General features: G+C 32.1%; 1 protein-coding gene across 1 annotated transcript; it reads right to left on the bottom strand.

Moving 5' to 3' along the window:
- Positions 1-95: 95 nt before the first annotated feature.
- On the bottom strand, positions 96-27,936 carry LOC131853998 (WASH complex subunit 2). Its single transcript, XM_059205121.1, has 13 exons — positions 27,878-27,936; positions 20,172-20,279; positions 18,238-18,335; positions 12,509-12,596; positions 12,011-12,153; positions 10,874-10,962; positions 8,378-8,511; positions 8,004-8,120; positions 7,799-7,877; positions 7,351-7,550; positions 5,986-6,117; positions 2,375-5,585; positions 96-2,150 (listed from the first exon to the last, which is right to left on the bottom strand). The coding sequence occupies exons 2-13, from the start codon at positions 20,268-20,270 to the stop codon at positions 2,047-2,049; spliced, it is 4,494 nt and encodes a 1,497-aa protein (XP_059061104.1). The 5' UTR covers positions 20,271-20,279; positions 27,878-27,936; the 3' UTR covers positions 96-2,046.

Raw genomic sequence — 27,936 nt, 5'->3', positions numbered from 1 at the left:
GAAATCAAAATAAACTCTAAACATTTGCATAACATTTATTTACAATTAATTCGGAACTTTAAACAATTATAATACAAAATTTAATAACATTATTTCTATACATTTCAATAAATGTCACTTGATGTATTTCTAAACAGTATAATATAGAGATATATCTATTAAAATTTATATATAGCAATAATTTGTCGATAATAATAATTAATATGAATACTTTCTCAGAAATCTCTTGCATTATCTCTAGCAATTTTATATAGGTACAAAAAGTATTCAATAATATACCGTAAAACTATGAGGAATCATGAATATGAGAAATTTAGTAATTATATCACGGAAAGATACATTTCAATATCATAAATTTCTTAGCCTTATTATAAAGGCCTGGCGAAAGCGCCATCTACGTTACAAAAATTCTGTAATCTAAAAATGTGACTATACATAATATAAAATTAACAAAATGCATTCTGCTACATATTACAATGATGTTATTAAAAATATTAATTATAACATATGAAAAGAATGTAAATTATATGTTAAAATATTTTTGCTAGAACTAAATATATTTTTTTTTCAAACTACTCTATTAAATAACTCTTGGCCGCAGCTGGCTTTTACAGGTTCACCGGACGATAGGGGGAGAGTGCAGGGGGCGCTCCAAACCCACGGAAGGACTTATGGAGCGGATGAAGGTCAACTCCCGCCTGACGGATACGACTTTAGGCTGAGAGCACCGCAGGCCGTCGTAATTTCGATCCCCGTTTAAATTGGAGGGGGGATCGATCGGGGTATATTACTGGCAATTCTTACCAACTCTTTATTTTTCCCATTAAAAGAGGCTACATTTTATTCAGTCTCCGATTAATATTGCAGGTACATGACGGATTACTGTAGACTGCTGCATATGGCTGTCAAAATAGATTTCAAGTTTTTCTGACATTACGTTAATCTTAAGGATGCTTGTAAAGTATAGTATAGAGTATATACCCAACCACTTCATAAATTGTGACACAACTAAGTTTATTATAGTTTTACTATTTCTTTATATTTGAGTATATACCGAGAAGCTTTGTTAACAATCAGAATACAACTATAATAAATACTAGTTAAATAACTTAACGCTAATAACAATAAAAAACAGGAAATTTATAATTAAGCCACAGAAGGAATACTATCACTTATAATATAAATACAATTTAATTCAAAGTATCATGTAGTACAAAAAGGCAATACTCTGCATTAGTTTATAATAATGTAGTATCTAAACATATAACAGACTACGTAAGGCCATGCAATATAACTACTTATATTCTGAGCTTAATATAGGCATTTTGTATATGTTGTAGCGAAATTGTAATATTGGTCATAAAGGAAACATTTTATGAAATATGTATCACTCATATGGGGTCATCAATAAATTACATCACAAAATTTTTTTTGACCCCTACCCCCGTCCTTGCTATAACTGGTCACGTTTGAAAGGCCCTCCTCCTCCATATCATGGCGACACATATCTTTTAAAAGTTACTTAATTTTGTGACGTCATAAAATTAAGGACCTCCTACCACTCCTTGACACGCTTTGTCGACACTCCTTGCCCCTCAAGCTGTGACGTAACATATGGGTAGCCCGTAAACCAAGATAACAGTTAACATGGTTTTATAATTTTAGTTGAAACTTTAGTTATTTTGTTATCGCCATTTAATCTTATAAATAATATGGAGAAAATGTAAAAGACGGACTATCTTATATGACCAATTTTGAGATCTAAAAAAGACCTAATTACATGGAATATAATGAAAATGTTCCACTACGTAATTATATACTAAATTTCAAAATGTACATATAATACTTTGTGTTGATTCAACTTCATAACTGGTGATGCATGTGGCTAGACCCGAGATCCAGAGTTCATGAGCAGTCTAATCTTGATAAATAGCTGCCTCCACTCACCTTTGTATTGTCATCCTTATTTAACATTATTGGATGAATGATAAAAGCGTATTTAAGCGTAAATTAATAAATGTCATCGGTATATTCCTTAAACGCATATTAATCATCATCTCCCAATAAAGATAACGGGTCTTCGAAAACTGGTTCAGTTGGTTTGGAAACGACCTCTTTGGTTGCTTGTCGTGCGAGTTGGACTGGAATATCTGAATAAATAATTTCTTATTAGTATACTAAATAAAAATAGTTTTCACACAAAATCACAAAGTTATCTTTTTTGTAATCACATACGTATTATATATAGAAAATACCTAGACCAATTATACTCATGAAAAAAATGTTTGTTCCGTGCGACCCCGCAACGATCGGAAGTAGCTATAACACAAATGTCACAAATCTGCAAAGAGTAAAATCTAAAATAATAACTAACCTGTAGTGTTAATTGTTTTAACACCAAACAGTTCATCGTCTTCATCATCACTGAACAGAGTCTTCTTGCCTTCAAATTTCTTTTTTTCTTTCACATCCTTCTTTCCAAATAGTTCGCCTTCACTATCAGAATCAAATATATCCTTTGGTTTAGATTTGCTTTTATTAAATAATTCGTCCTCGTCGTCACTTAGATCATCGAAAATAGACTTTTTCACTTTCGTTGCTGCTTTATCTTTATCTGTGGTTTCTTTTGGTTTATGCACTCCATACATATTTGCATTCATAGTCTCTATTTGATTATTTTTTGTGCCTAAGTCTTCTCTAACACCAGTTAAGCTTTTTGTGTCAGTTGAAGTATCGATAGCTTTATTTCTGATATCTGTTTCGCTTTGTATATGTGAGGAACTATTAGCTTCATTTTGTTTATGAGTTTTTTCTATAAAGATTACTTCATCCTTTTTGTTTGTAAATAAATCATTATCACTCACTAGATTTAAAACTTTATCGCTTTGTATTCGCTGGTTAGTATCGATATTCGTAAAAATATCTTCATCATGTAACACATAAACAACTTTAGATTTTACTACTTCAGGTGCCTTTTTTTCTATATTATGCTGTAGGCTTGAATTTGTGTTATCAATTTTTGAATCGCTACTCGAATCACCAATCTTGAGGTTTTCATTATCTACATCTAAGTTAACAGTTTTTGGAGGTTCTTCAATAGAAGTTGAATTATCAGTTGAATCCTCACCAAAATCAATAGCAGATTTCCTTACAGCCTCCTTTCTAGCTCTTCTACTAGAAGGTCGCCTTTTTACTTGTATCCTGGCTCTTTCTTTAGATAATTTATTATCTAATACAATCGATTTCGGGTCGCCTTCGAAACTTACAGATTTAATTAACTTGGGATCTACATCTTCGACAGCACAGTTTTTGTTGTTTACGTTATCCTCACCTTTAATTGAAATACTTTGTCCATCAGTTTGTTCCACTCCTTTCACTTTTTTTGGTGAAGCTCCAGGTAGTAAAGCACTAACGTCTATATTAAAATTTATTGTTTTGAGTTTGCCGACGGATTTCTTTACTTCTGTTTCTGCACTCAACTTTGGTATTTCGGAGGGTTCCGCATTTTTTAGATTTTCTATTTTAGCTTCGGTAATTACAGGGTTTTCAACATTTGAATCAGAAGGTACTTCATTGAACAAGTTATCATCTAACACCTTATTGGTATTTGGTACAAAATCGATATCCATAGCTGGTGGTTCATCGTGAAATAAACCAAATAATCTGTTTTCGCTAAGAGGTGACATGACATCCGGCTTTTCATCTAAAGTAGAATCACTTTTCTTGAAAAACAATGCTTCATCGTCCGAGTCATCATCAAATAAAGCATTAACATTTTTACTTCTTTTGGGTTCTTTTGGCTTCTCAAATTCTGGTGGTTCACTAAATATATCACTAAATACATCTGGTTTCTCAACAAGTAGGTTTTCTTGTTGAGTAAATGAAGCCCCTTCTGTGGTATTTTCGTTAAAATCACGATTTTTTATGAATGAGTTATCAGCGTCATCTGATATTTTACTGGTATTTAAATTAGTGTCCGGTGTAAAGCTTCTTTGTTTCTGTTCTACTATATTTGAGATAAATTGTTCATTCACTTCACTATTTTTTAACGGTGACTCTTTATTGTTAACGGGAAAGCATTTATTTTCTTGATTAAGACTGTGTTGGTCTTGCGTTCTTGATTCATTAAATATTTCGTTATTATCATGTATGTTTTGTGAGACATCATTGTCATAAATTTGTGTTTCTGTATTATTTTTCTCATTTTTAATTCCTATTAACATGCCAATAGAGCTATTGATTTTGCTTAAATTACTATCGAACTCATTTAATATATCTCTTTGCGTTTGTTTATTTTCTGAACTTGTGATCACTGGTACAGTTTCTTTAGATCCGGTATTCAAAGGTTCCTTTAATTCATCACTCCAAACATTTTCTTGTTCATTTATTTCTTTGGATGAAAATGTTTTTTCTTTGGTTTGCTTTGTATTAAATAAGTTATCATCTTCATCGTCATCGAATAATTTAGAAGATGTGACAGGCAATGATTTGTTGTTTGGTAGTTGATTGGGTTTTGTAAATAAATCATCCCATACATTTTCCGCTAAATTTGGTTGATTAGATTCTAGGTTACGAATTTTATCACTTTTAGATATGATCTGTTCATTATTATTTTCTATTTCAATGAACTTTTCGTCCTCTCCGTGTGTGTTACTATCGTTCACGGTGCTGTCGTTAAATTCCCAATTTTTATAATGTTCCTCTTTTTTCAATATATTTTCTTTAATTATATTATTTTTAATATTTGCATTAGCTTTATCAATGCTTTCAATTGTTCTATTTGGACTATTAATTTTTATTGCATTTTTTGGACTAAAAAGATCGTCACCTTCCTCATCATCAAATAATAAATTATCATTTACTACCAATTTGGTATTTTTAGGAATTAAACTTGTAGGTTTATTTATATGTGTCTTAATAATTTTTCTATCGTATGAATCATTGCTACTAAGGTTTAAATCAGTTGTAGGAATTATTACACTTTCAGTATTAAATAAGTCACTATCACTATTATCATCAAATATTTTAGATTGTTCCACTTTCTGTGAATTTATTTCACTGGCATTTTGAGCATTGTTGTTGTGATTTTCTAAAATAGTCTTTTCAACAGTTCTATCAGAAAATAAATCATCTTCACTATCAAAAATGTTTTTACTACTTTTAACTTCTTGTTCGGTGGATTTTACTACAGCAATATCGGAAAACAGGTCGTCGTCATCGTCAAATAATGACATTTTGTTTTTACTTGGTTCTTTGACTTTGGTAATATTTGTACTAAAAATATCGTCTATATCATCGAATAAATCATCATTAAACAAATCCAGCTTTTTTATTTCTTTCCGTTCCTTTTCAACATTTTCAATGTTTTTTTCCACTTTTTTTTGCTCCTTTATTGATTTAGCAAAAAGGTCATCAAATATATCTCTCTCCTTTTTCAGTTCAGGTTTATCTTTCACATTTTGAGATATTTCTTCACTTTCAGTTTCGTCATCAGTCGATGACCGTTTACGGTTACGTTTCATGATGGCGGCCCCAATTTCAGTTCCTTTCTTCGTACCAAATAATGATATACCACCTACTGGTTTCTGAAAATGAATAAAAAAAATACCTTAGGAGATCCACCGATATTTGTATATAAAAAACTAAATTTGGACTTAATATACAAACAGAAAATTATGATGATATAAAAGAAAGATTGTATCGTTCTTTCAACTTTAAGATTTGCCATAGATCAAGACAGAACTAAAAGCTTTATTATATCTGTAATAGTGTCCTCTGCGACTATAACAATAAGTTTTATATATGCTAAAACAATGCATATGTGTATATATTTATTTAAATCGTATTTATGTAAGATATATCATTGTATTGTTTTCATAATATTTTTTTAGGAAATCAGTTCCAGTTCTATATTCATAATACACAATAATTTGCAACGTAATAATATTAATGTAGAATATTTTTTATAGTAGTATTTTCATTTACCTTTACCGTACTAACTGTAGGCGAACTTGGTGTTTCTTGATTTATTGTCTTAGGTTGCGGGGTATCTACAAACATTTCCGGATCTGATTCCACTGCATTTCCATATCGATCATGAGTAGCGGGTTTTATTGGCTAGAAGGAAAAGTTTCATAGTTAATTATTAGAGATTTGATCGGGAATATATGTCATCTTGATTGATTTGATATTTATGCCATAAGCAGAGAGACCATGTTATCCACGTCTTCCTTTACGTACATTTTTTTATACTACTCTGGTGGTAAACAAGCATACCTCGGCAGGTAACTTATTCCACAATCTAAGTGTACGCGGGAAGAAGCTCGTCTGAAACCGCACTGTCTGAGACTTCTTAGGGTCTAGCGTGTGCGGATGAATTCCCTGTCGACGGCGTGCGGTACGTTGGTAAAAATGTACATATCCTTTATTGGAGTTTTCGTCAAAACTTTCTTAGTGATCACTACTACTTGCATTCATCAAGTTTAAAATGTCATATCTGTATAGTCTTACGTCTGATGTACTATTATTGCACTATACCTTTTTTCACATATATACCGATACTTTCATACCAACAAATTAGTTCTCGCGCTACTTTAGAACTAAACGCGTTCGAATAGCCTTACTCCGCACATATATGTATTGCAGTTTTGCTACAAATTTGAAACTATAATCACCTTTTTGTATAAATTTAATTTCATTTTTATTGATGACCTATCCAACTCGTCACAAACGCTATAATAACGATTATATATCTAGTAGAGTGAGAAGTATAAATCATATTTTTTTAATGTTGGACCTAAACACGTCAGTCTTATAATGAAACCTTGTCATTTGCTGTGTTTCCGGGTCTCAACCATTTCATAAGCAACTACAAATTTCGAGATTCTATTAGGCACATTGATTGAAGTAGAAAAAGTATAATCCATCACATATAGGTCCAACAGAAATTATTAGTATTTTAACAGATTTAATTTTGGATATGTTTTTTGCTAGTAGTTCTATTGTTTACTCTTCTGTATATTGTTTTATATTATGTATGTTATTTAAATGTAGAGATGTAGAATGTCTTAAATGTAATGGATTAAGGGACCGTATTAGGCACATTGATTGAAGTAGAAAAAGTATAATCCATCACATTTAAAATAAGTATTGTTGCTAAGTAACAGTTTGTGTGTAACGTGCAACTGCAATTGGAACGAAATAAATTATATTTACAACTGTATACGTAATCCACTGAATATCTCTATCAGATTCGAGTTGATATTTTGTAGTTTAATACAAAATATAGTCTCAGATTGAGAGATATAAGTCTTATATTTGTCCTGATTGTACTATAAATAAAAAGTATACCTGGTTATTTTCATTAAAAATGTCATCATCAGTCTTTCTTCGGTCCAAGCCACCAAACAAATCTTCAGTTACGCGATTGTGTTCCGTATTGTTACGCATGTAAGGTTTGCCTTTGTGTAGCTCCGCGAAAATATCGTCTTCCTGGCTTTCTTCATCAGAATAGGTGTCAAGAGGTGGTGGTTCATCAGCAAACACTGTACCTATAAAAATTAACTCTCATGTATATTACTTATACTACGTATATGAACTAGTATTGCTGTTTATTTTGTGACAAAGGTGTACAGATAATAATTCTGAGGTAATTTTCTGTAACATGAAAATATTTTAATTGATGAAATGAAAATGATGAAAATTTTTAAAATGTCTTATATTTTAGCAGATATTTATTCTTTTACTCACATGTTAATAGCTCAAGTAGTACATACGGCACATTATAATCATGACTTACCGATTACGGGCTTTTCTGGTCTGTAAACTTTTCTCGAGGTTAGATTTGCATGTGTACATTCCGGCTCAGGATCAGGTATCTAAAGGCAAAAATATCTGTTTGTGTAATAAGAAACAAATCCCAATCCAATCCCAATAACTATACACAATAACTTTCAAGAGTTACTTTTGCAAAATTTAGTCAGATAATCGCAATATGGACATACCCTAGGAGGCATCTGTCCCCCGAGCCTCCTAGCCAGCTCTGCAGCAACATCTGCTGGAGATGGCTTCACCGGTGATATATCCTGCTCTGATGCCATCTCAGAACTGGTTGTAGATACCTATAATAAAGATTTTTTTTACAATTATGAATACGATAGGTGCGTTGATTTTTTTTATGTGTCGTTTATCCAGATAGCCTTAGAGATGCCTATTGCCATATAGTCATTGAAACATATATAACTCAAAATATGTTTAGATATATGCGTATAAACATTATTGTGTGTAGGTGTGCATGTGTTTGTGAATTTAGAGCAACTTTAGTAAATTGCGTTGTAAAAGTGCAATTTAGGTATATAATATGATTATAGCAACGTACAGTTCTGTCGTTGATCAGATCTTGTTTATCTGTCTGTATGTTCGTAATCTCCGGCTCTGAGTCTGAGTACTGCTCCACTTCTCTGTCAGGTCTGGACACACTGCTGTCTGTGTCACTATCGTCTGGCAGCAATCCTACAAATTCAAATTGCAAAATTCAAATTCAAAATATCTTTATTCATGTAGGTCTATTACAGACTCTTATGATATGTCAAATCTACCGTCAGTTCGGAATGATATCGAGATGAGAAGAACTGACAAGAAACTCAGCTCGTATTTTTTTCAAATAATAGTGGAACATGTTTATAATAAATATAGTTTTTAAAATTCAAATTTGGGAGAATAGAGTGACCACCAGCATATGCTATCGCAAAGAACAAAAAATTTAATCAGTGTTCACAACCTGAACAGACCAGTCCCCACAAGTAGCCAGAGCCAGCCATCATTGTACTCAACCATATTTGAGGGAGACCCGGCCCGGCCCACCACGCCGCCACAAGTTAGAACTTTATAGCGAGCATGACTGTTTCAGGTTACTCCACTACGTCAATTATATTATTTACAGCATAGGCTGTACCAATCACAGTTTTCACCCATTACAATATTAAATTTACATTATTTAATTTACAATATGTCATTACAAATTATAAAAAATCATTTATAATAAGTTTCTTTAATGTTACTACATTATCCATGTCAATGGGAAAAATTATATGCCTCATAACAAAAGTTAAAACTGTAATTAAGTCCACACATTGTAGTCATTTAAGTAGTCGTTTATTTTATAATAAGCTTTAGAGCAGTGTTTTTTTTACATGTATCTTAAATTTGCCTTCACTTAAATTTAAAACATTTCTTTTTATATTATCTGGCAATTTATTATAAAAACGTATACAATGTCCCATGAAAGATGTACTTACTTTTTTGAGACGATAACTAGGAATATTTTTTTTGTTTTTATTCCTTGTATTATAAGCGTGTAAGTGACTATTTTTTGGAAATAAATTTAAGTTTTTGCGTACGTACATAATATTTTCATATATATATTGACAGGGAACAGTAAGGATACCTGTTTCTTTAAAGCGTTCTCTAAGAGATTCGCGACACGGTAAATTATATATTGAACGAATTGCTCTTTTTTGTAATATAAAAATTGATTCTACATCAGCCGCTCTTCCCCACAATATAATACCATACGACATTATACTATGGAAGTAACTAAAATACACTAGTTTCGCTGTGGCAGTATCAGTCAACTGTCTAATTTTTCTGATAGCAAAAGCAGCCGAGCTTAGTCTTTTGGCTAGTGTGAATATATGTGGATCCCACTGCAATTTATTATCTATTACAATACCAAGAAACGAAGTCTCATCAACAAAGTCCAAAACATGATGATTCAGACTAACAGTTGTCGTTACTTGTTTTACATTTGGTAAAGAGAATTTAACACATTTTGTTTTCATTGAATTAAGCGCTAGATTATTTGATGTAAACCAGTTTAGAACATCCTCAAGAGCAATATTTATATTATTAAAATCCTTTGTATTTTCACTTTGAAAATAAGTGATGTGTCATCAGCAAACAATACTATGTCAAGTATGTTTTGAAACTGGTATGGTAAGTCGTTTATGTAAACAAGAAAAAGAAATGGGCCAAGTATAGAACCCTGGGGTACACCCATTTTTATAAATGACCCCTTGGACTTACTTCCTTTAATGTCTACCACTTGAATTCTATCGCGCAAATATGATCCAATGAGTTCTGAGGACTTTTCTCTAATTCCATAATGTTCTAGTTTGCGTAATAATATCCTATGGTCAACGCAATCAAACGCTTTAGAGAGATCACAGAAAACACCAATGGCATCCTGTGAATCTTCCCAGACACCGAAAATACTTTGTATTAAGTTAATGCCTGCATCAGTAGTATACCGTCCACTCATAAATCCGAATTGCTGTTTATGAAATAAATCATGTGTATTAAAATGAGCTAACATTTGTGTAAGTAGTATCTTTTCAAAAATCTTACTAAATACTGGTAAAATTGAGATAGGTCTAAAATTTGATATATTGTCTTTGTCACCAGATTTAAATAGCAGTATTATTTTACTCACTTTCATTAGATCTGGAAAAATATTAAATAATTAAATAGAGATACAAAGCAGTCTCTATCAAATAATATTGCAGATTCAGTTAAATATAAACTTCAACACTGCTAAATTACGCATTCTGCCATTTGCATGAATTTCTTAAAAACGGAGTACAACATTTTTGTTACAGGTATTTACATAAATTATTATGTGTGCTTATGTACCTCTTTTAAAACATTATTACCTTAGCCTTGACCGAGCTCAAGAAATGAGTACGTTATAGGAATCTACTATAAATTCTGATTTTGACGCTGCCAAAGAATTATTAAAGACACAAAACAGAAGCTCAGTTATTTCTAATGGTTGAACCTTAAGAAGAGGTTATATGGTTTAAATTCATTTACTTACCAGCATGCCATTTGCTCTTCCAAGCGGTTGATCCAATAATATAGGGCAGAGGACGGTCTGCATACAAGTCTTTAGGTTTTAGAATTAACCTGTAACAAAAAAAAGTATATTTATTGATTATAGTAGTAAATTTGTAGATTTTGTATAATTTTGAAGATTGAGTATAATTGTTTGTCATACTCAATCTTCAAAATCATACAAAATACGATCTGGGTGTTTTATAGGGATATTGTGTACGTATTTACAAAAGAAAATAATCAAGTACGTATGTAAAGTACCCGTAACACAAGCTCTGGTTACCGTGGGACTAGATGGCGCTGTGTTAAATATCCAATGTTATTTATTTATTATTATTATTTATTTCTAGTTACACTCACACTTTTGAAACTATAAATATTTAAGCGTACTTGCGGTAAAGTTTGTTATCATAAATTTATTAATTTTATTACGCACGACTCATGCTGATAAACGTAATATAATAATTATTAACAAATATGTAAGTAACACATTATAGGTATATATTATATATTTAAGTTTTAAGCTGTTTAAAATCATGTATAAAATATTTTTATATGTAACTAGCTGTACCCGCGATTTCGTCCGTGTGGAATTTAACTTAATTTTTCTAAAATAAAAGTAGCCTAAGTTACTCTTTATTACATCAGTTACCTGCCAAAAAAGTACCGTCAAAATCCGTCCAGCCATTTCAGAGATTAGCCGGAACAAACAGAGTGACAGACAGACAGACAAAAATTATATTTTGGTGTATGTACTGTGTTTATATTCATATACATGTAGTAAAAAATGGTTATTTTAATATTACAAACAGACACTCCAATTTTATTTATATGTATAGATTAGTTGTTCCCGCGGTTTCACCCGCGTGAGAGTTATGCCTATATGAGCCTATATGTTATTCTGATGTATAAGCTATGTTACTGTAAAGTTTCATCAAAATCCGTTCAGTAGTTTTTGCGTGAAAGAGTAACAAACATCCACCCATACTCACAAACTTTCTCGTTTATAATATTAATAATAATAAGATACAACCAACTGGTTGAGGAACTAAATAAGTAAATTAGTCATATTCTGATACAGGCGTGAGGTTATGTTTGCATGTAAAACTGAGGTGATTACCTTCCGACATCTTCATCCTCAGTATCACTTTCGCTGTCCGTATCATGCAGAATGTGCAGCGGTTCATGCATGTCTTCTAGTACTTTGAGGCCTTCTTTTATTTTCTCTAACTCTACTGTAGGATCCTCTGGTTTTTGGGGTTCCTGTATGGAATATAGTATATCTCTATAATATGAAAAGTACTTTTATTTTATTGAAATGCAAAATGAAATAGGTGATTGCTTATTTTCTGTTATTACAGATATTTCAAATAAGGATACAGCCACCTCGAAGGCAGACATTAATAACGCTTTAAAAAATAGGGGTTGCTGGTGGAAGGGAAAATATAGGAGATATTTTTTCCAAAAAATTACAAAAAAATGTGGTGGGCCACTCATATTTCTTAGGGTATAAAAATAGATAACAATCTTATTCTTAGATCTACTGAGTATACACATATAATTTCATCAAAATAGGATAAGCCGTTTCGGAGACCTATATCATTATATAAATACGTACTTTTGGTTGCTCAGTTGGTTCCGTGACATCAATATCATCATCATAAACTCTGCTCTCTATGAATTGACTGTTACTTAACGCCATAAATCTGAAAATATTACATATAATGCAATAATTTGAAATGTTATAGCGAAAACTAAGTCTTCAATAAGTGATCGTCGAACCCTCCCCTCAGACTTTGCCACAGCTGGTCACAGTTGTGAAAAATTATCTTTTATAATTTTGCTAAATATTATCGAAGTATTCAATTTGTTCGCTAATAGTTCAAATTCGTCACTCGTTGTCACAGTATCACATTTTAACGACGTCCCCTCTGCGTGGCTTAATTTATGTAGTGTGGAATCTTCTTCTTAATCGTTCCCTCACTGCTGAGGATCATAACTCTACACTATCTTGTCGACCAGCTGTCGCCATCGCTTAGTAGTAGTAGTTAGGTAGTGTGAATTGGTATATGTATATTAAATTAGTTAGATTAGGTTTCTCAAGTTTTATGTATTATATTTATTTATAGAGTGGTTATGTTTACCTACACGTAACAAAATAATAATAATAATTTGTTCCTTTCTCCTTGAAATATATTTATATCGTCAGCCTAACACTCGTGCTCCACCATTCCCAACTAAGTCAAAGCGTTATTTGGCTGTAAAATATCTCCTTAAGAGATAAGCTCATTCTACCTCACATTATTTTTTATATCCATTTCTTGTTTTAAATAACCAGTGCAGTTAATAGTAATAAATAAATAACCCTAGACAAATAATACCGCCATCTAGTCCCACTTTAAGCAGTGCTTGTATTATGGGTACTAGACATTTGTATGTTATGCAAGTATTTAGAAAAAAAAATATTATATTGTTAGGAGTAACCTCTAAATTTAATTAAATAAAAGAAACTGATAACAAATCGTATAATTAATTTTAACAAAATCAGTAAAAGAATTTATAAAGCAAACACGGTATGATACGGAGATTCGTTCGAGAGCACGTCTGTCGACCAAAAGACCGCACACCGGTTTCGCAATCTTTTATAGACGCGCCGCACGACGGTGGCGCCACCACAGGAAGTTACAAACACGGCCTTCCTACGGAGCATCGTCCCCGATGCTTTCTGGTCACGGCGCGTCGTCTGGTCCGACTGCTAATCTTATGCGCTCTGTCCAGGCTGATGGTATTCTCAGGGCTATTGCTCGGAGAATAATTAAAAACTTTCACAACCTGTGAACCATAAGTTAGTGGTAAGCATTTTATTTTTGGAAGTAGGATCACGTTGCCTCACAAGGACTAATTTAAATCTGATCTAAGCTTGTATACATAGAAGCCACACAAAGCTTTATACGAGAGGTCACCTATAACACACTTTACGCTACACAGAGCCTTACACGAGATGTATCTTATAACACACTCGATGCTGCACAAAGCCTTACACGCGGTGTATCTTATAACACACTCGATGCTGCACAAAGTTACACGAGGTGTAGAGAACACAGTCGATGCTGCACAAAGCCTTACACGAGATGTATCTTATAACACACTCGATGCTGCACAAAGCCTTACACGAGGTGTATCTTATAACACACTCGATGCTGCACAAAGCCTTATACGAGGTGTATCCTTTATCACCCTCGATGCTGCACAAAGCCTTATGCGTGGTGCTACCTAATACACACTCGACGCTGCACAAAGCCTTACACGAGGTGTATCCTATAACACGCTCGATGCTGCACAAAGCCTTATACGAGGTGTATCCTATAGCACCCTCGATGCTGCACAAAGCCTTATATGAGGTGCTTACCTATTACACACTCGTCGCTGCACAAAGCCTTACACGAGGTGTATCCTATAACACACTCGATGCTGCACAAAGACCTTACACGTGGTGTTACCTAAATACCTTACGATAAAATTTATCTCAAAAATACAAATTACATTAGAAAAACTCAAAAAGTTCCTTTTTGACTCTATATATTTTGACTCTGTATAGATTAGAACAATAGAGAAAGCATTTAGTGTACGAGAATATATTTGTATTCGTTACATTTTATGTATGCATCATAAGGTATTGAAAGTATAGTGGACCTACATTGGGTGGAGAGGAACGTGATATAAAGTATAAGGTAACATGTTTACACATTAAACAAACAATTCCGTGCTCTATAGTATTTCTTTACAAGATGGACCCTACTTTGAAACCGTCAACTAATTTGAACTCGACAACGTTTCCACGTCAATATGGTCAACACGTAGTCTTTAGAAATATAACAATAATCGCGACTTTTTCCTATAGAGATATGTTAATAATTATTTTCTTTAAGATTTATTTTCTTTATATATCGCAAACTATTCAACTGCCCTTGTACAAGTAGTCTCATCATCAGCAGCATATGCTACTACGATTCGTGAGGTTATTAAAAGGATTTCGATGCGTGAGATATGAACTAACCTTTACGATATTCAAACGTCAAATCACGATCCTGTAGGCACATTCATAGCGCACTACCCTAGGCAAGAGATCTCTTATAATTTTCAGGGCGTTGCAGTTATTACTACTAAAATGTTTTCCGATGAGATGACGATGTTGCAATGCCTTGACAACAAAGTATCTCGAGCTCAAATTAAATCTATCTGCAAAAATGAACAATATGCGTGTATACGTCCGTCTTTTCCTATTTGAATTAGTACCGTAACCTAGTGCACTTGCATCCGTATGGACTTCAGTCCGTAAATGGTCAAAGATAAGCAACGCGGATTTATTACAATATAGAGATGATCTCATCTCTCTAGTTTCTATTCTTTTCCCCGTTAAAATTTCAAGAGGCGATTTGGGTGTATCAAAAAATATACCGAATAAGATAGCTGACCAGTATCACTAAATAATATCAACTAAATATTGCACAAACCATGTCAGCTCTCCTTAAATGATATTGTTTGCATTTGATCAGTTCATTTTTATTATACATCGTCTCAACCGACAACATCGTATTCCGCAACAAGCAGCTCTCTACAGTTTTTGGTAAAAATCCAAAATACTACGGCGTTTATTTTCTCTGTCCGTCATACACATGAACGAGGACTGCTTGTAGAGACTTTCCTAAACACCGCTTTAATCTTATACTTAATCAACCAATTGATTGCGTATTTAATATTTAGATTTTAATGATTTAGTACTAATTCGCAGTTTGTATTCACACATTTGAACTTAAAATGTACAGTTACCACAAGTGTTCAAAAAAGCAACAGACTTAGTCTTCCTCGCTCGTTCCTTATACGATAAGATAGTTCACGCGGAAGATTCAAAAATAAGTATTACTTGATGAATGAATGAAATGCTCAAATTGAAATTTGTTTGAACGAAGAATCCATCATTTCTTTTTGGATACGTTCGGAGAGCAACTATACAAATAGTTCCAGTCTCCTAATACACAACCTCAGGAGCGAGGTAATTACACTTAGCGGAAATGAATTGTAAACCTGGATTTTCACACGCATGCTTAATTTATAACTGTAAAATAATTTATATGGTCGATTCGGTAATTAACCGTCGTACCTACATAACGCTACTTCGTTAACAAGTAGTCGAATGTGTATCTCTATACGGTATTGACCATAGCTGTGACTGAGCCACTAAAAAGTATTCAGAATGTTTATTCATTATGACTACAAATTTTCTTTTTCATCACCACGGAACGGTGTATTTATCAATTGAAGTCGCGCTATCGATTCACTACGCGCTATATTATTTTCAAAAAATTTCTAAAAATACGCTAAAAATCGTTATTTCGTATACGCAATGTCTTTTCAATCTTAAAAATATCATTACCACTGAGTACCGACGTCTTTAAGATAATCACAAGGTACTAAGAAGTTACTTTTGTGAGATGTTATGAATTTTGCAGATTAAGTAAGAAAGTAATCAAAGCGCATATCCGTTTCGTCTAAACAGCATAATATGTGCACCTTACAACACGAAAACCATCATTTGATTTAAAAGAAGTTGTTGAACTACTATCGTACTAAACATTTGTGGGTATAATCAGACCGCATATCCGTTTCGTCTAAACAGCATAATATGTGCATCTTACAACACGAAGACGATCATTTGATTTAAAAAAGTTGTTGAACCACTATCGTACTAAACATTTGTGGGTATAATCAGATATCCGTTTCGTCTAAACAGCATAATATGTGCATCTTACAACACGAAGACGATCATTTGATTTAAAAGAAGTTGTTGAACCACTATCGTACTAAACATCTGTGGGTATCTATTACGGCGCGATAATTTCGTAAATGTGCATTATCACTAGTAAGTCACGGCGAAAACTTGCGTTAGCCTAATTCAGATTATTTCTTTGTAAAGTAAGCGTATTCAGTATGACCTATATTCTTACAAAACGCATATATTTTGTCCGTATTTATTTTTCAAAAGAACTAAATTTATTTATACTACCCGACTATATTGCAACTATAGCACCGTATTTGAAAATCTACTTCTATACTACGTAGTTTGCTATCATATATGACCAAGTATGATCATCACTAACTCACTCACGTTACTACGCACTTGCTTCATTTTAACAACAAAACTACACCGTCTGTCGGTTCACTGAATGACCACGATCTACTTCATCGCAACTACTCGTCAATGTTGCGCATACTTAAAAGTATGAAATATAAAAATGGAAAGATCTCACCAGATTCATGACATTAAACGTCGATAAGACGTTTCGTAATGTCTGTTGAGGTAGCAACCGATCGCGCCACCGCACCAGGTGCGCTCGTTGGCGCCGCGTTGGCGGGTCTGGCTGGCGCGCCGACTGTCTGCGCGGGCGGCGACTGGCTCATCTCCGGTGCCGGCGCAGGCAAATATTCAGCATCTACGTCGGCAGTATATGCGAACCCCTGTTTCGCTGAGCTACCCGCACGTTGTTCCAGCGACACCAATTGTTGAGACTATCCATCAAACATTCACCTATATTTGATAAAGAACGGAGAAGCGTGCTCTCGTAACGATGGGCGTTTTCTACTGACATGTAATCAATCCTTAGTCAAAAATGTTATTCGCGACCAAAAATGGCCTCGAATCCCACTTCTATGTTAGGAGTAACCTCTAAATTTAATTAAATAAAAGAAACTGATAACAAATCGTATAATTAATTTTAACAAAATCAGTAAAAGAATTTATAAAGCAAACACGGTATGATACGGAGATTCGTTCGAGAGCACGTCTGTCGACCAAAGACCGCATCCGGGTTTCGCAGCCTTTTATAGACGCGCCGCACGACGGTGGCGCCACCACAGGAAGTTACACCTAACAATATGTATTCTTCCTTGTGGAAGAATACAGACATGCCATTAATAGATTCAGATGGATTTAAGAAGTATAATAATAAACATCAAATGTAGTTTAACATAAGCGACGATATTGTGTAGAATAACTACTAGGTATAGAACCGCGTTGTTTCTGAAATCGCTCAATGGTAATACTCATGGCATAATTCAACTGTTTTAGTGACGATATTTGGTATCCTCGTATTAATAAATTAATACGGAATTTGTGGTCTAAATTAATAATAACAATAAAATCGAACGATGCCAAAATATCGCACTGCATTATTTTGGGTTATTTTTAAATATAATTAAATACTTTATAACTTAAAATAGAACATGGATATTAAAAATAATGTAAGCATGGATACTAATATTAATTTCTTTAATTAGTCATTAACTTACTTATTGTTTACATTCTGTAGATCGATCGTAGCTTCGTCTAGCGATGAAGCCATTTCATCTAACGCCCTATTCGTCTCCTGACATCGCGACACGAGACTCTGTAACAATAACGAAGTTGAAACAACGCATTAAAAAGAATTTCTCTTTGTAGTGAAGACATTTCATTCATACTATTGATAAATATAAAAAATACGAAATGGCGTTACAACATTTATTATAAGGGCTGTTTATTTTATGATCATTAGCAGATCTCAAGGAACTTATATATTATATAAAAACCACCTATATCACTGCATTCTTGAATGTCACATGATTAGCATTTAACAAATAGATTTGCCAAAAACATCTAATTTTTAATCGTACGTTATAGGACTAAATGCAGAAAACAGTACGAGTATGTAATATTATCTTATCTGTGGTACGGTTAAAAACAATACGAAATACTATATATCGCCAGTCTTATTGTTTTGACAATATTTGACGACAACATTATAAAAAAAACAATAATAAAAATAAGAAAGGAAAGCAAAAAATCCATAATGTTCATGTAAATGAAAGTTTCATGCTCTATTAATATAATACTAACTGCTACTTACAACACTATTTATTTCCCCTTATTGGGGTAAAGGTATCAAAAATACACAAAGTTTTGCATTAATATCATAATAGTTTGGATTCTATTTATCTCCACAAACGATACGATTGATTGACTTTACCTTAGAATTCTTCTTATTTAATTTTAAGTGAAATGAGTATTATTAAAACACATGGAGTTTAATTAAAAAACAAATATTACAACAATTTAGAAGACCGTTATGTACTGAAACTGAACTATATATAAATACAATAGAATGTTCTTATCATAAATTAGGATGAGTTGGTCAGCGTAGATACAAACCACAGTTATAAATATATTTTCCGCATATTTCTTACCAGAATATAAAAGAGTAAGTATTTATATATATGCATCATTATATCATATACTATGTGCCTTTTAACTTGTAAACGCAGTATTCGAAATCACAGTAGATATGGTATATTTATGTGTACCGATTTGCGTGCATTTCGAGTGCCTTCGTCTTAAAAACGGCGTAACTGAATTGGGTGCGGTATTCAATAATGTATTGTAGAATTTAGTATGTCTTTTATTGACAGATAAAATTTTTTGAACTATTATTATTCTGTATAGCACGGGTACGAAGTAAGCTTGGCTTTTTACGCCTACAGAAAGAAAGAAATCTTATTTAATATTAATTAAAATGCTCATAAATAATTAAAACGTTGTATTAATTAGAAATATTTTTGACTGCACACAGCATTTGTGGTAAATTCTGTCTATAGTGTCTGTTCAAGTCTGTTGGCGATTTCACTTTCTATCAGGTAGACCGTTACATAGTATTTCCAGCGATACAGTAATTGGATTCATCTGGTAATTATGATAGTTAGGGTCTTTCACATCACAAGATTTATCATTATTGATTTAGCATTTTATATATGTTCATGATATTATCTATCGCGTTAAATATTAATATTCAAAGTAATAATTAAGTATAATAAACAAACAGATAAACACTCCTGTATTTATTGTTATGCTAGCTAACCGCCCCGGCTTCGCACGGTTGTACGTGTATTATATATATATATATAAACCTTCCTCTTGAATCACTCTATCTATTAAAAAAATCGCGTCAAAATCCGTTGCGTAGTTTTAAAGATTTAAGCATACATAGGGACAGACAGCGACAGCGACTTTGTTTTATATTACGTAATTATGTAAACATACGACCTAAGTCGTTACAATTGAATAATACAGAAAATATTGATTTTTGGCGTAAATCAATTCAGTTAAACTTGTTATATGCAACGCTGTGTAAATGGTTGTGATAAATCGTATGTGTTTATCAATTTCTAACTTTCATTGAACAATATACAACCTCGTGAATATTATGAAGAACGTCTAACAGCTGCTTGTCACCGGCGAGGCTCCACTGTGCCGCCATGGCGCGCAAAGATGCGGTGTCAGCGCTGTCCATGTTACTTTACTGCAAGCAAATAATACTGTATTAAATTGACTGGAGCCCAGTGGAAATTTCGACCGTAATAAAAACAAAAAAGATTTTTGAATGAGCATTAATAATTAAACAAAAGCGTATTCGTGTATGTGTGTGTGTCAAATATATAGTAGTATGTGTAAAGTTTTTAATTAAGAGGCCTATTACAAAATGATGCCGCTCAACTTTAGGTATAATCGCATGGATTTACGCACACATACAGTAATACACGCACACAGACGCAAATAACCGTGTAGCTCAATCGGTGTGGATTTAGTATGAACCATTTTGATCCTTGTAATATTTTAATTAATAATGTGATATGTTTCTACTTAACTGAGTAACATAAACTACTTATTGGATTTTTTAAATAACGTGATTTATCTTAATTATCAAAGTGCTAATAATGACCATATTTTTTTATTATATTATTCCTAGAGGGTTGATGTCAGGATGCTGGCCGATTGTACAACTAAAAGCCAAAACCTTAAGTAATATGAGTAACAAATAATTGGGACAGGAAGATGAAATTACTATAACATAAATTTACTAATTAATTCTTCTTACGTATTAATTCAGTTTATTTATTAATAGATACAATATAATTTATTATAAGAGTCGGATACATTATTGCCATATTCACTTGTTCTAAATATTATACTTAGCAAATAATTATTTTATTTATATATAATAGTTGTGTTTTCAAGGCTTTGTTTTGATTTAAAAGTCCCATCCTTATATGTATATTAGGTGTGTCCGCGACTTCGTCAGCGTGGTATAATGAAATTGACCAAATAAAGGAAATATATTTAGATTATAACCTAAAAAAGTTTCTTTGTTTCACTTAAACAATGACGATACTTTTATACAACCTTTGATCTCCGCTTTTAATCCCTTACAATACTTTTTTCGCACTATAAAGTAGTCTATGACCTTTCTCAGGGTATACTATCTGTGTATATGTATATCTATCTATATAGACTACCTGTGTATATATATATGGTAGTGAATTTACAAGGTACAGGGGAATAACACCCGAGTTTTCAGGAATGGCAAGGCATGAGGGAAACAATATGCTGGTATGAACATGGCAGGTACTGCTCAAGTATATAGGCGACGGTTACCCCTTTCCATCAGGAGAGCCGTCAGCTTGTTTGCCATTCTAAGTTGTAAAAAACAAAAGCTTCAACTGCTATCATTGCTGTTCCTGCATCATTGACGTCGCCGCATGATATTGGCTGATATTGCAGCTTCTCGTTCTTGGTTGGCCGATTCTTGATTCTTGATAAATAATTAATTGTTAATGTCAAACCTTTTTATAAATTATTATAAGACGCCTCATTGATTATATGTAATGAAATCACCATGAGCTATAGAGATTTTGGACAGAACCTTAAAAGACCTTAGAAACACCTCTGCTCTCATTGGCGGGATTACTTTTATACTTTTGCTGGAGATTTCTGAAAGACTCTCTGTGTCATTAACATCGTCTCCCTTATGGACTTTAATTGAAAGTTTAAAACCACTGACAAATTTGAGAGCTCATTTTTATGGAAGCACAAATAGTGATTTCCCACACTAAATGCTCAAACTTGAGGAAGGAATTTCTCAAAAGCATGATCCAGTCATGAAATTTAAGCCCGCCGAACATGTGCAATGGCGTCCCATTGGATATATTGCTTACTAAAGAATTGAAAGACAATTTAATTGTAGACCATTATAACCGGTACGTTAGCTGGGCAACCAGCTTATATACCAAGAATACCGATGATTCCAACGGATCTGCCAATACCATTTTAACGGCTTCAATTTCCGGTTAAAATATCATCTACACATGTAATAGATCTATGCATGTTTTGATCTTAAAAAACTACGCAGATTTTGATTCGTTGTTATTTAATAGACAGAATAGATAGACTCAAGAGGAAGGTTTATATATAACGTCCCAATACTGTACACGGATCTTTAAACGCGCGATAACCTATATATCCCATATTCACGCGGGCGAAGCCGCGAGCTAAAACTAGTCTCTAAATAAAAACATTTATAATGTTGTTGACTTTTCACCCAAACACGCATAATTATTTGACATAACTGTACAGTAATGAAAGTCCAACGAGTATAATAACAGAATAGCTGCAATTTAGAAATATCTGTATTGTGTAAAATAAAATAAAATTGGATAAAATATCTCTAAACATTAAGGAATATAATTTATATATAATTTGGTAATTTATTTACAATCCACATTGCATACTAGATGATATACACTATATAATACAAGACAAATGTACGTAAAAATAATAATGGTATTTTTATAAACAATAACCCTATTTTAATTTAGAAAAAAAACTTCAAAATAAACATAGAGTAAAATTGGTTTACATTTTCTTACATTTTTCTCTCAGATAAGCGTTATTTTAAAAAATACTAAAATGTTCTCTTAATTTTAACAATTAATTGCCATTAGTGTGACCAAATACCATGCTCTTGTGCTTTTCATAGTCCAGCAGGGTAGGTAGGTTTTATTTATATATATATATATATTGTCTTGGCATGCTAAAATAAATATTATATTTAACAACAACTTTAAATTAATATTCGTAGAAATAAGTATATATTAGCAAAATTAATTAAATATTACTTAAATTATCAAAATTGTTTAGTCGCTCTATACTAATGTTCACTGACCAATGTCTATCTTAGCGGTGTTGTAAAAAATGGCATAGGTCCTACCTCGACGAGCGCTAGCGCAGCACTGAGAATTTACTTTTGGCGCAACGGAATTTATACAACTTTAAATTATTATTATTGTTTATTTTTTTCTTAGAAGCTTATATTTTTTTTTCATATTTCTAATTTATAAGTATATTAACTTTATTATTATGTTTTTTTTATGCAAAAATTTCGTTGTATTTATGAGAAAATTAGAAATGATTATGGCAAAGTTTTGTTGAAACTTCGGGTTTAATTATGATCAATTTTTTAGATATTTAAGTTGAAAATGAAAAAAAGGACGATGCTGTCTCAATGTATAAAGTAATTATCAAGTTTTAGTAAAGATATCATATCAATTTATGTTTGTTTATTAATGAACGACGACCCCAAACTTCTGTCATTTAGCGTTTTTGAATAAACTATTTTAGAAATTAGGAAGACTAACAAAGAGAAAATTAACATTTCAAAGATGTAGTTTTTAAGATTAGATATCTATCTATATAATTCAGGAATAAAAATGTATATGCGACTCTTAATTTCTTAGAACCAGAACCCCAAAGACACTGCTTTTAGGCCAAAAAATGTGAAAGGCCTCTTAATGTCATTTTTAGACATAATAAAAAAAAATCATTCAGCACTCCTACCCTATATAAACTACTGTGTGCAAAATTTCATACTCCTCTATCCGCGTAATTTTTGTAAAAATGGGTACAAAGTTTTTGCTTCATGTATTTAATATAAAGATAAAGTAACCACAGAGAAGAATGTATCGAATTACAAACATACCAAGTTTAAGACAATCTGAATTTCATAATGGCCACTAGTCACTTTTTAATGTAAATTATAAAATTAATTATCATTATTGTTACATTAATTTAAATTAATACATCCAATTGAGGGCATAGTGGTTACACCAACTTAAAAAAAAAATTGTATGTCCATTTAAATTTCATTTCTGACTCTCTTTTCTCTGTAAAAGTGCTTACTATAAAATTTGTATAATGATGTTGTTTATTTAATTAAATAATGTCTTTGTAGAAAAAGATTTAATTTCATAGCGCTGACAATATTATCTGATTGCATCAGGAAAGAGTCCGCAGCGGTTTCTATGTTGATGATCGCATGCCTCTTACTTGTTAATGTGCAATTAATCATTTAATATAACATTTATTCAAAAGAGCAGCACACAAGTTTCTTTCTCATTCTTCTTGTGATGAGTATGCGTTCGGTAGAATAAATATGACTATTTAAAAGCGCTTGTTGAGTTTATTTTAATAAAGAATATTTTTATTTCTACTATACCAATCTTTTTTCACTTTTCACAAAAAAGATTGGTAGCGAACTAGAAATTAGTCGGAGCCAGCATTATGCTCCTCTGCCTTGTTGGATACATATAGATCAAGAGAAATGTAGGTATACATATCTGGTGGTGCGTTCACCACGACATCCACGATTGACTGAGTCTGACTACCCCAATTGAGTTAACCGTCGTAACGTTCATATACATAATTGCCTACAGACAGTTCATTAACAGTTTGACATGTAAAGAGATAATTTTGTCATGCATGCATTAGTTTCACCCAGTAATTATTTTGTGTCGATTCAAGAAACGAAAGCAGTATTATGCTCTGCGCGATCTTTGAACAATGTGTACTAATTTCATACTATTAATAAGAGGTAAAATTAGAGTCACGAAAATATTGACCAATTAAATTGGTTGCGAATTTAATAATACATCTTATCTGTGTGGTAATACCGTATATTTCATACACTAGTATATGAATTATACGGTACGGTCTAAGTACATCCTTATAAATTTACCTTTATCTGGCTATTCAAGAATTCCTACATAAACATGTTAGATTCTGCTAGATATACCTAAAGAATAGTTGTTGCTATATATAATATTTGACGACCTCGGTGGTCTAGCGGTCTAGCACACTGCTTTACGACCGATGGTCTCGGGTTCGATTCCTCGCACGGCACAAACATTTGTATTCATGAGTATGATTGTTTGTATCGGTCTGGGTGTTTTCTATGTATAATGTGTATGTATTTACAAAAAAAAATATCTATGTATATGTATCAGTTATCTAGTACCCATAATACAAGCTTTAGCTAGCTTAACTTGGGTCTAGAAGGCGCTGTGTGAATTGTCCTGAGATTAATATATATAAATATATCGTTCGTATAAGATAAATCATACGAACTATTTGTATGATTTTCCTGGACAGATCTTTATGCTGTATTAAAAAAAAACACTGGGTTTGAGAATATTTTGTTGCCTGTTTAGTCAGCTGATACGCTACTGTTAATTTGTGTTTAGCTAAGAGTCCAATTTGCGATATAATTTGTTATATATGCCAGCTAACGGAAGCTGTTTACGCTGTCCTAACGCAGATAAGCTTGGGTAGGAAATACTGTGCAAGTTATTTGTAATACAATTATTTATGAAATAAATAGACAATTGATCAGCATTTTCCACAGATATGGACACATATTTTAAATTACAGTAGTATAATAATATAGTATTTGAAATTGGTCGAAGGGCGGTAGAATAAAAAAATATACTAATATTAGTCTAAAAGTTAGACAGAATACGCTTATATAACTATTTACACAAATATACTTGATATAAGCACTTTTTAATAATCTGTATTTTAAATGGTTTTCGGGGTTCACATTACGTATACGGGATTTTTACCCTTCACCAGGACGCGTGTAACAGCATCGGCAGTTCTTAAATAATATTATATCTATACATTATATAATATCTTAAATAATATAGATATTTTTTTCGTAAAGGCATACATATTATATACAGAAAACACCCAGACTGACAAACAATCATTTTCATGAATACAAATGTTTGTACTGTTAACCGAACCCGCGACCCTCGTTGGTAAGACGGTATGTAAAATCGCTAGAACACCGAGGCGAGGCCGTCATTATATTATAATGTGTACAATTGTAATCAACGGTCAAAAACCGTTTTAAACACAGTGTAATCAAGTACTTAAGTTAACTTAATTAAATTTATTGAAATAAAGATTATTTTTATTACATTCTAGTCTAGTCTATCATTAATATTTCGAGATAAAACTAGTGGGTAGTTTCTACAGATATAAATTTGCTCAAGTACTGAATATTATACATTTAATAAGCCTTCAATTAGCTTCAATTATATAATTCACATCAGATTCTTAATTAGAATGTAAATACCTACTATATTTGAAAATGAAAGTTTGTGACTGTATCCAACTGTGCACTGAATAATCTTATTAGTTTGTACAAGTGAAATTTTTAACAATCTACATCTACACCTGTATACTAATAAATAAAGAGAGAGTGCAAATTTTATAACTTTGTGTGTAAGTGGAGGATAAAATAATGGTACACTGTTTTTGGAAATCTTACACAATTGTACAGTTGGTTTAAAATAATACTTCGCTATGAGTATTACATCTTTTTACAATTCAGTCCTAGTTTTACAAGTATACTAAGAAGAGATGAGACAATCATCTATTGTTAAAAAATAAGATAGGTATTATCTTACTTTTTAAAAAAGATACTACCTACTTTTGCAGTCACATATTTTTTTTATTTTTCATATTTGACACCAAGAATAACAATATTTATCTAAAAATTAAACTCTTAAAACCTTAAACAAAAATGTGTATAAAATATATACACCTCTTACTGAAGTTGAAATATTGCATATCAATATTTCAAAGAGTAACATAATAATGTGTGTGACAATGTGACATAAAAGTTCAAATCCTGGGAAAACTCAACAGCTACATTAAAATTAATAAAATCTGATGATTGGCATGTGACAATTGATTGATATAGGGGGTGCATGACTAGCAATGTATAGTATGTGTCAGGTTGACCTCCACATCTGCCTGGACACTATCTGTCTAAATTCCTGGTGAAATTGCCATGATGGGCTAAATTATCATCCTCCACTGACATCCTACCAGAGTAAACTGTTGACGCAGATGGGACTGCTATTACATTATCATCCATTACGAAATCTGATTTGTATACTTTTATATTTACTTATTGCAACAGATACAGAAAATAATTAAAATTATACACATATATACACATTAACTGATGCAAAAGGCTTATCACTAAGCAATCTCTTCGGATTACCTTTGGTGAGTAAGAATCAAGATAAGGCAAAAGTATATGTATTGCATACAAAAATATATGTATTATGTTGGAATTCACACTCACAACCATTGGCAGTTGGGAATATGCTAAACCTCTGGACTACTGAGGAAAAAACAGATTCATTTAAAGCAATTGCAAAGTATTTCTAAATAATATTACATGAACTTTATAAATAAGTAAGAAATAATGTAGTAAAATTAAAATTGAAAATAAAATTGTCAAATCATTTTCACAAAATCTATCACCTTAAAAAGTTACTAATTAAGCATAGTTTAATGTCTATAGAAAAGATATATATTTGTGATACAAAATTGAGATTTTTCAAAAATAAGCAATAATAAACTTTATAATTTATAGAACAGAAATAGTTTTAAACATAATAAAGACAAGGGAAATATCTATTAAGGTTTATTTACTAGCTATCTATTTTAATACTTACAGTTATAGAATAAAAAACACAACCACACACAATATTGAAATAACTCAAAACATGGAATACAAGATCTTTACAACAGCCTATTAGCACGACAATTATGATTGTAAATTAGCTAACTGGCATCTTTTAGTGTTCATTATAGATAATTATCTTGTATAGCATCCATGAAATACTAAGTACGTTTGTAACTAATCCAAATAAGATACTTATCGATAACTATTAGTTGTTTATTTCACTTTAGAAACTAGGTACTCACCTTTAACTATCACCAGACACTATAATACTGGACAATTTTAATATAATTTATACATTTAC

This window comes from Achroia grisella, unplaced genomic scaffold, assembly GCF_030625045.1.
Source record: "Achroia grisella isolate CSIRO2021 unplaced genomic scaffold, CSIRO_AGI_Agris_v1 utg1186, whole genome shotgun sequence".
NCBI classification, from domain to species: domain Eukaryota; kingdom Metazoa; phylum Arthropoda; class Insecta; order Lepidoptera; family Pyralidae; genus Achroia; species Achroia grisella.
The sequence above is the reverse complement of the archived record's forward strand: the minus strand, read 5'-3'. Positions and strand labels throughout refer to the sequence as shown.

Bases quoted from the DNA above. Each gene is read 5' to 3' on its own strand.
- LOC131853998 (XM_059205121.1), bottom strand. From the start codon at position 20,270: ATGGACAGCGCTGACACCGCATCTTTGCGCGCCATGGCGGCACAGTGG. The intron at 18,336-20,171 runs GTTGTATATTGT...TTATTGTTACAG, and splicing joins TTCTTCATAATATTCACGAG to AGTCTCGTGTCGCGATGTCA. The intron at 8,121-8,377 runs GTACGTTGCTAT...TCTTTATTATAG, and splicing joins ATCTGATCAACGACAGAACT to GTATCTACAACCAGTTCTGA.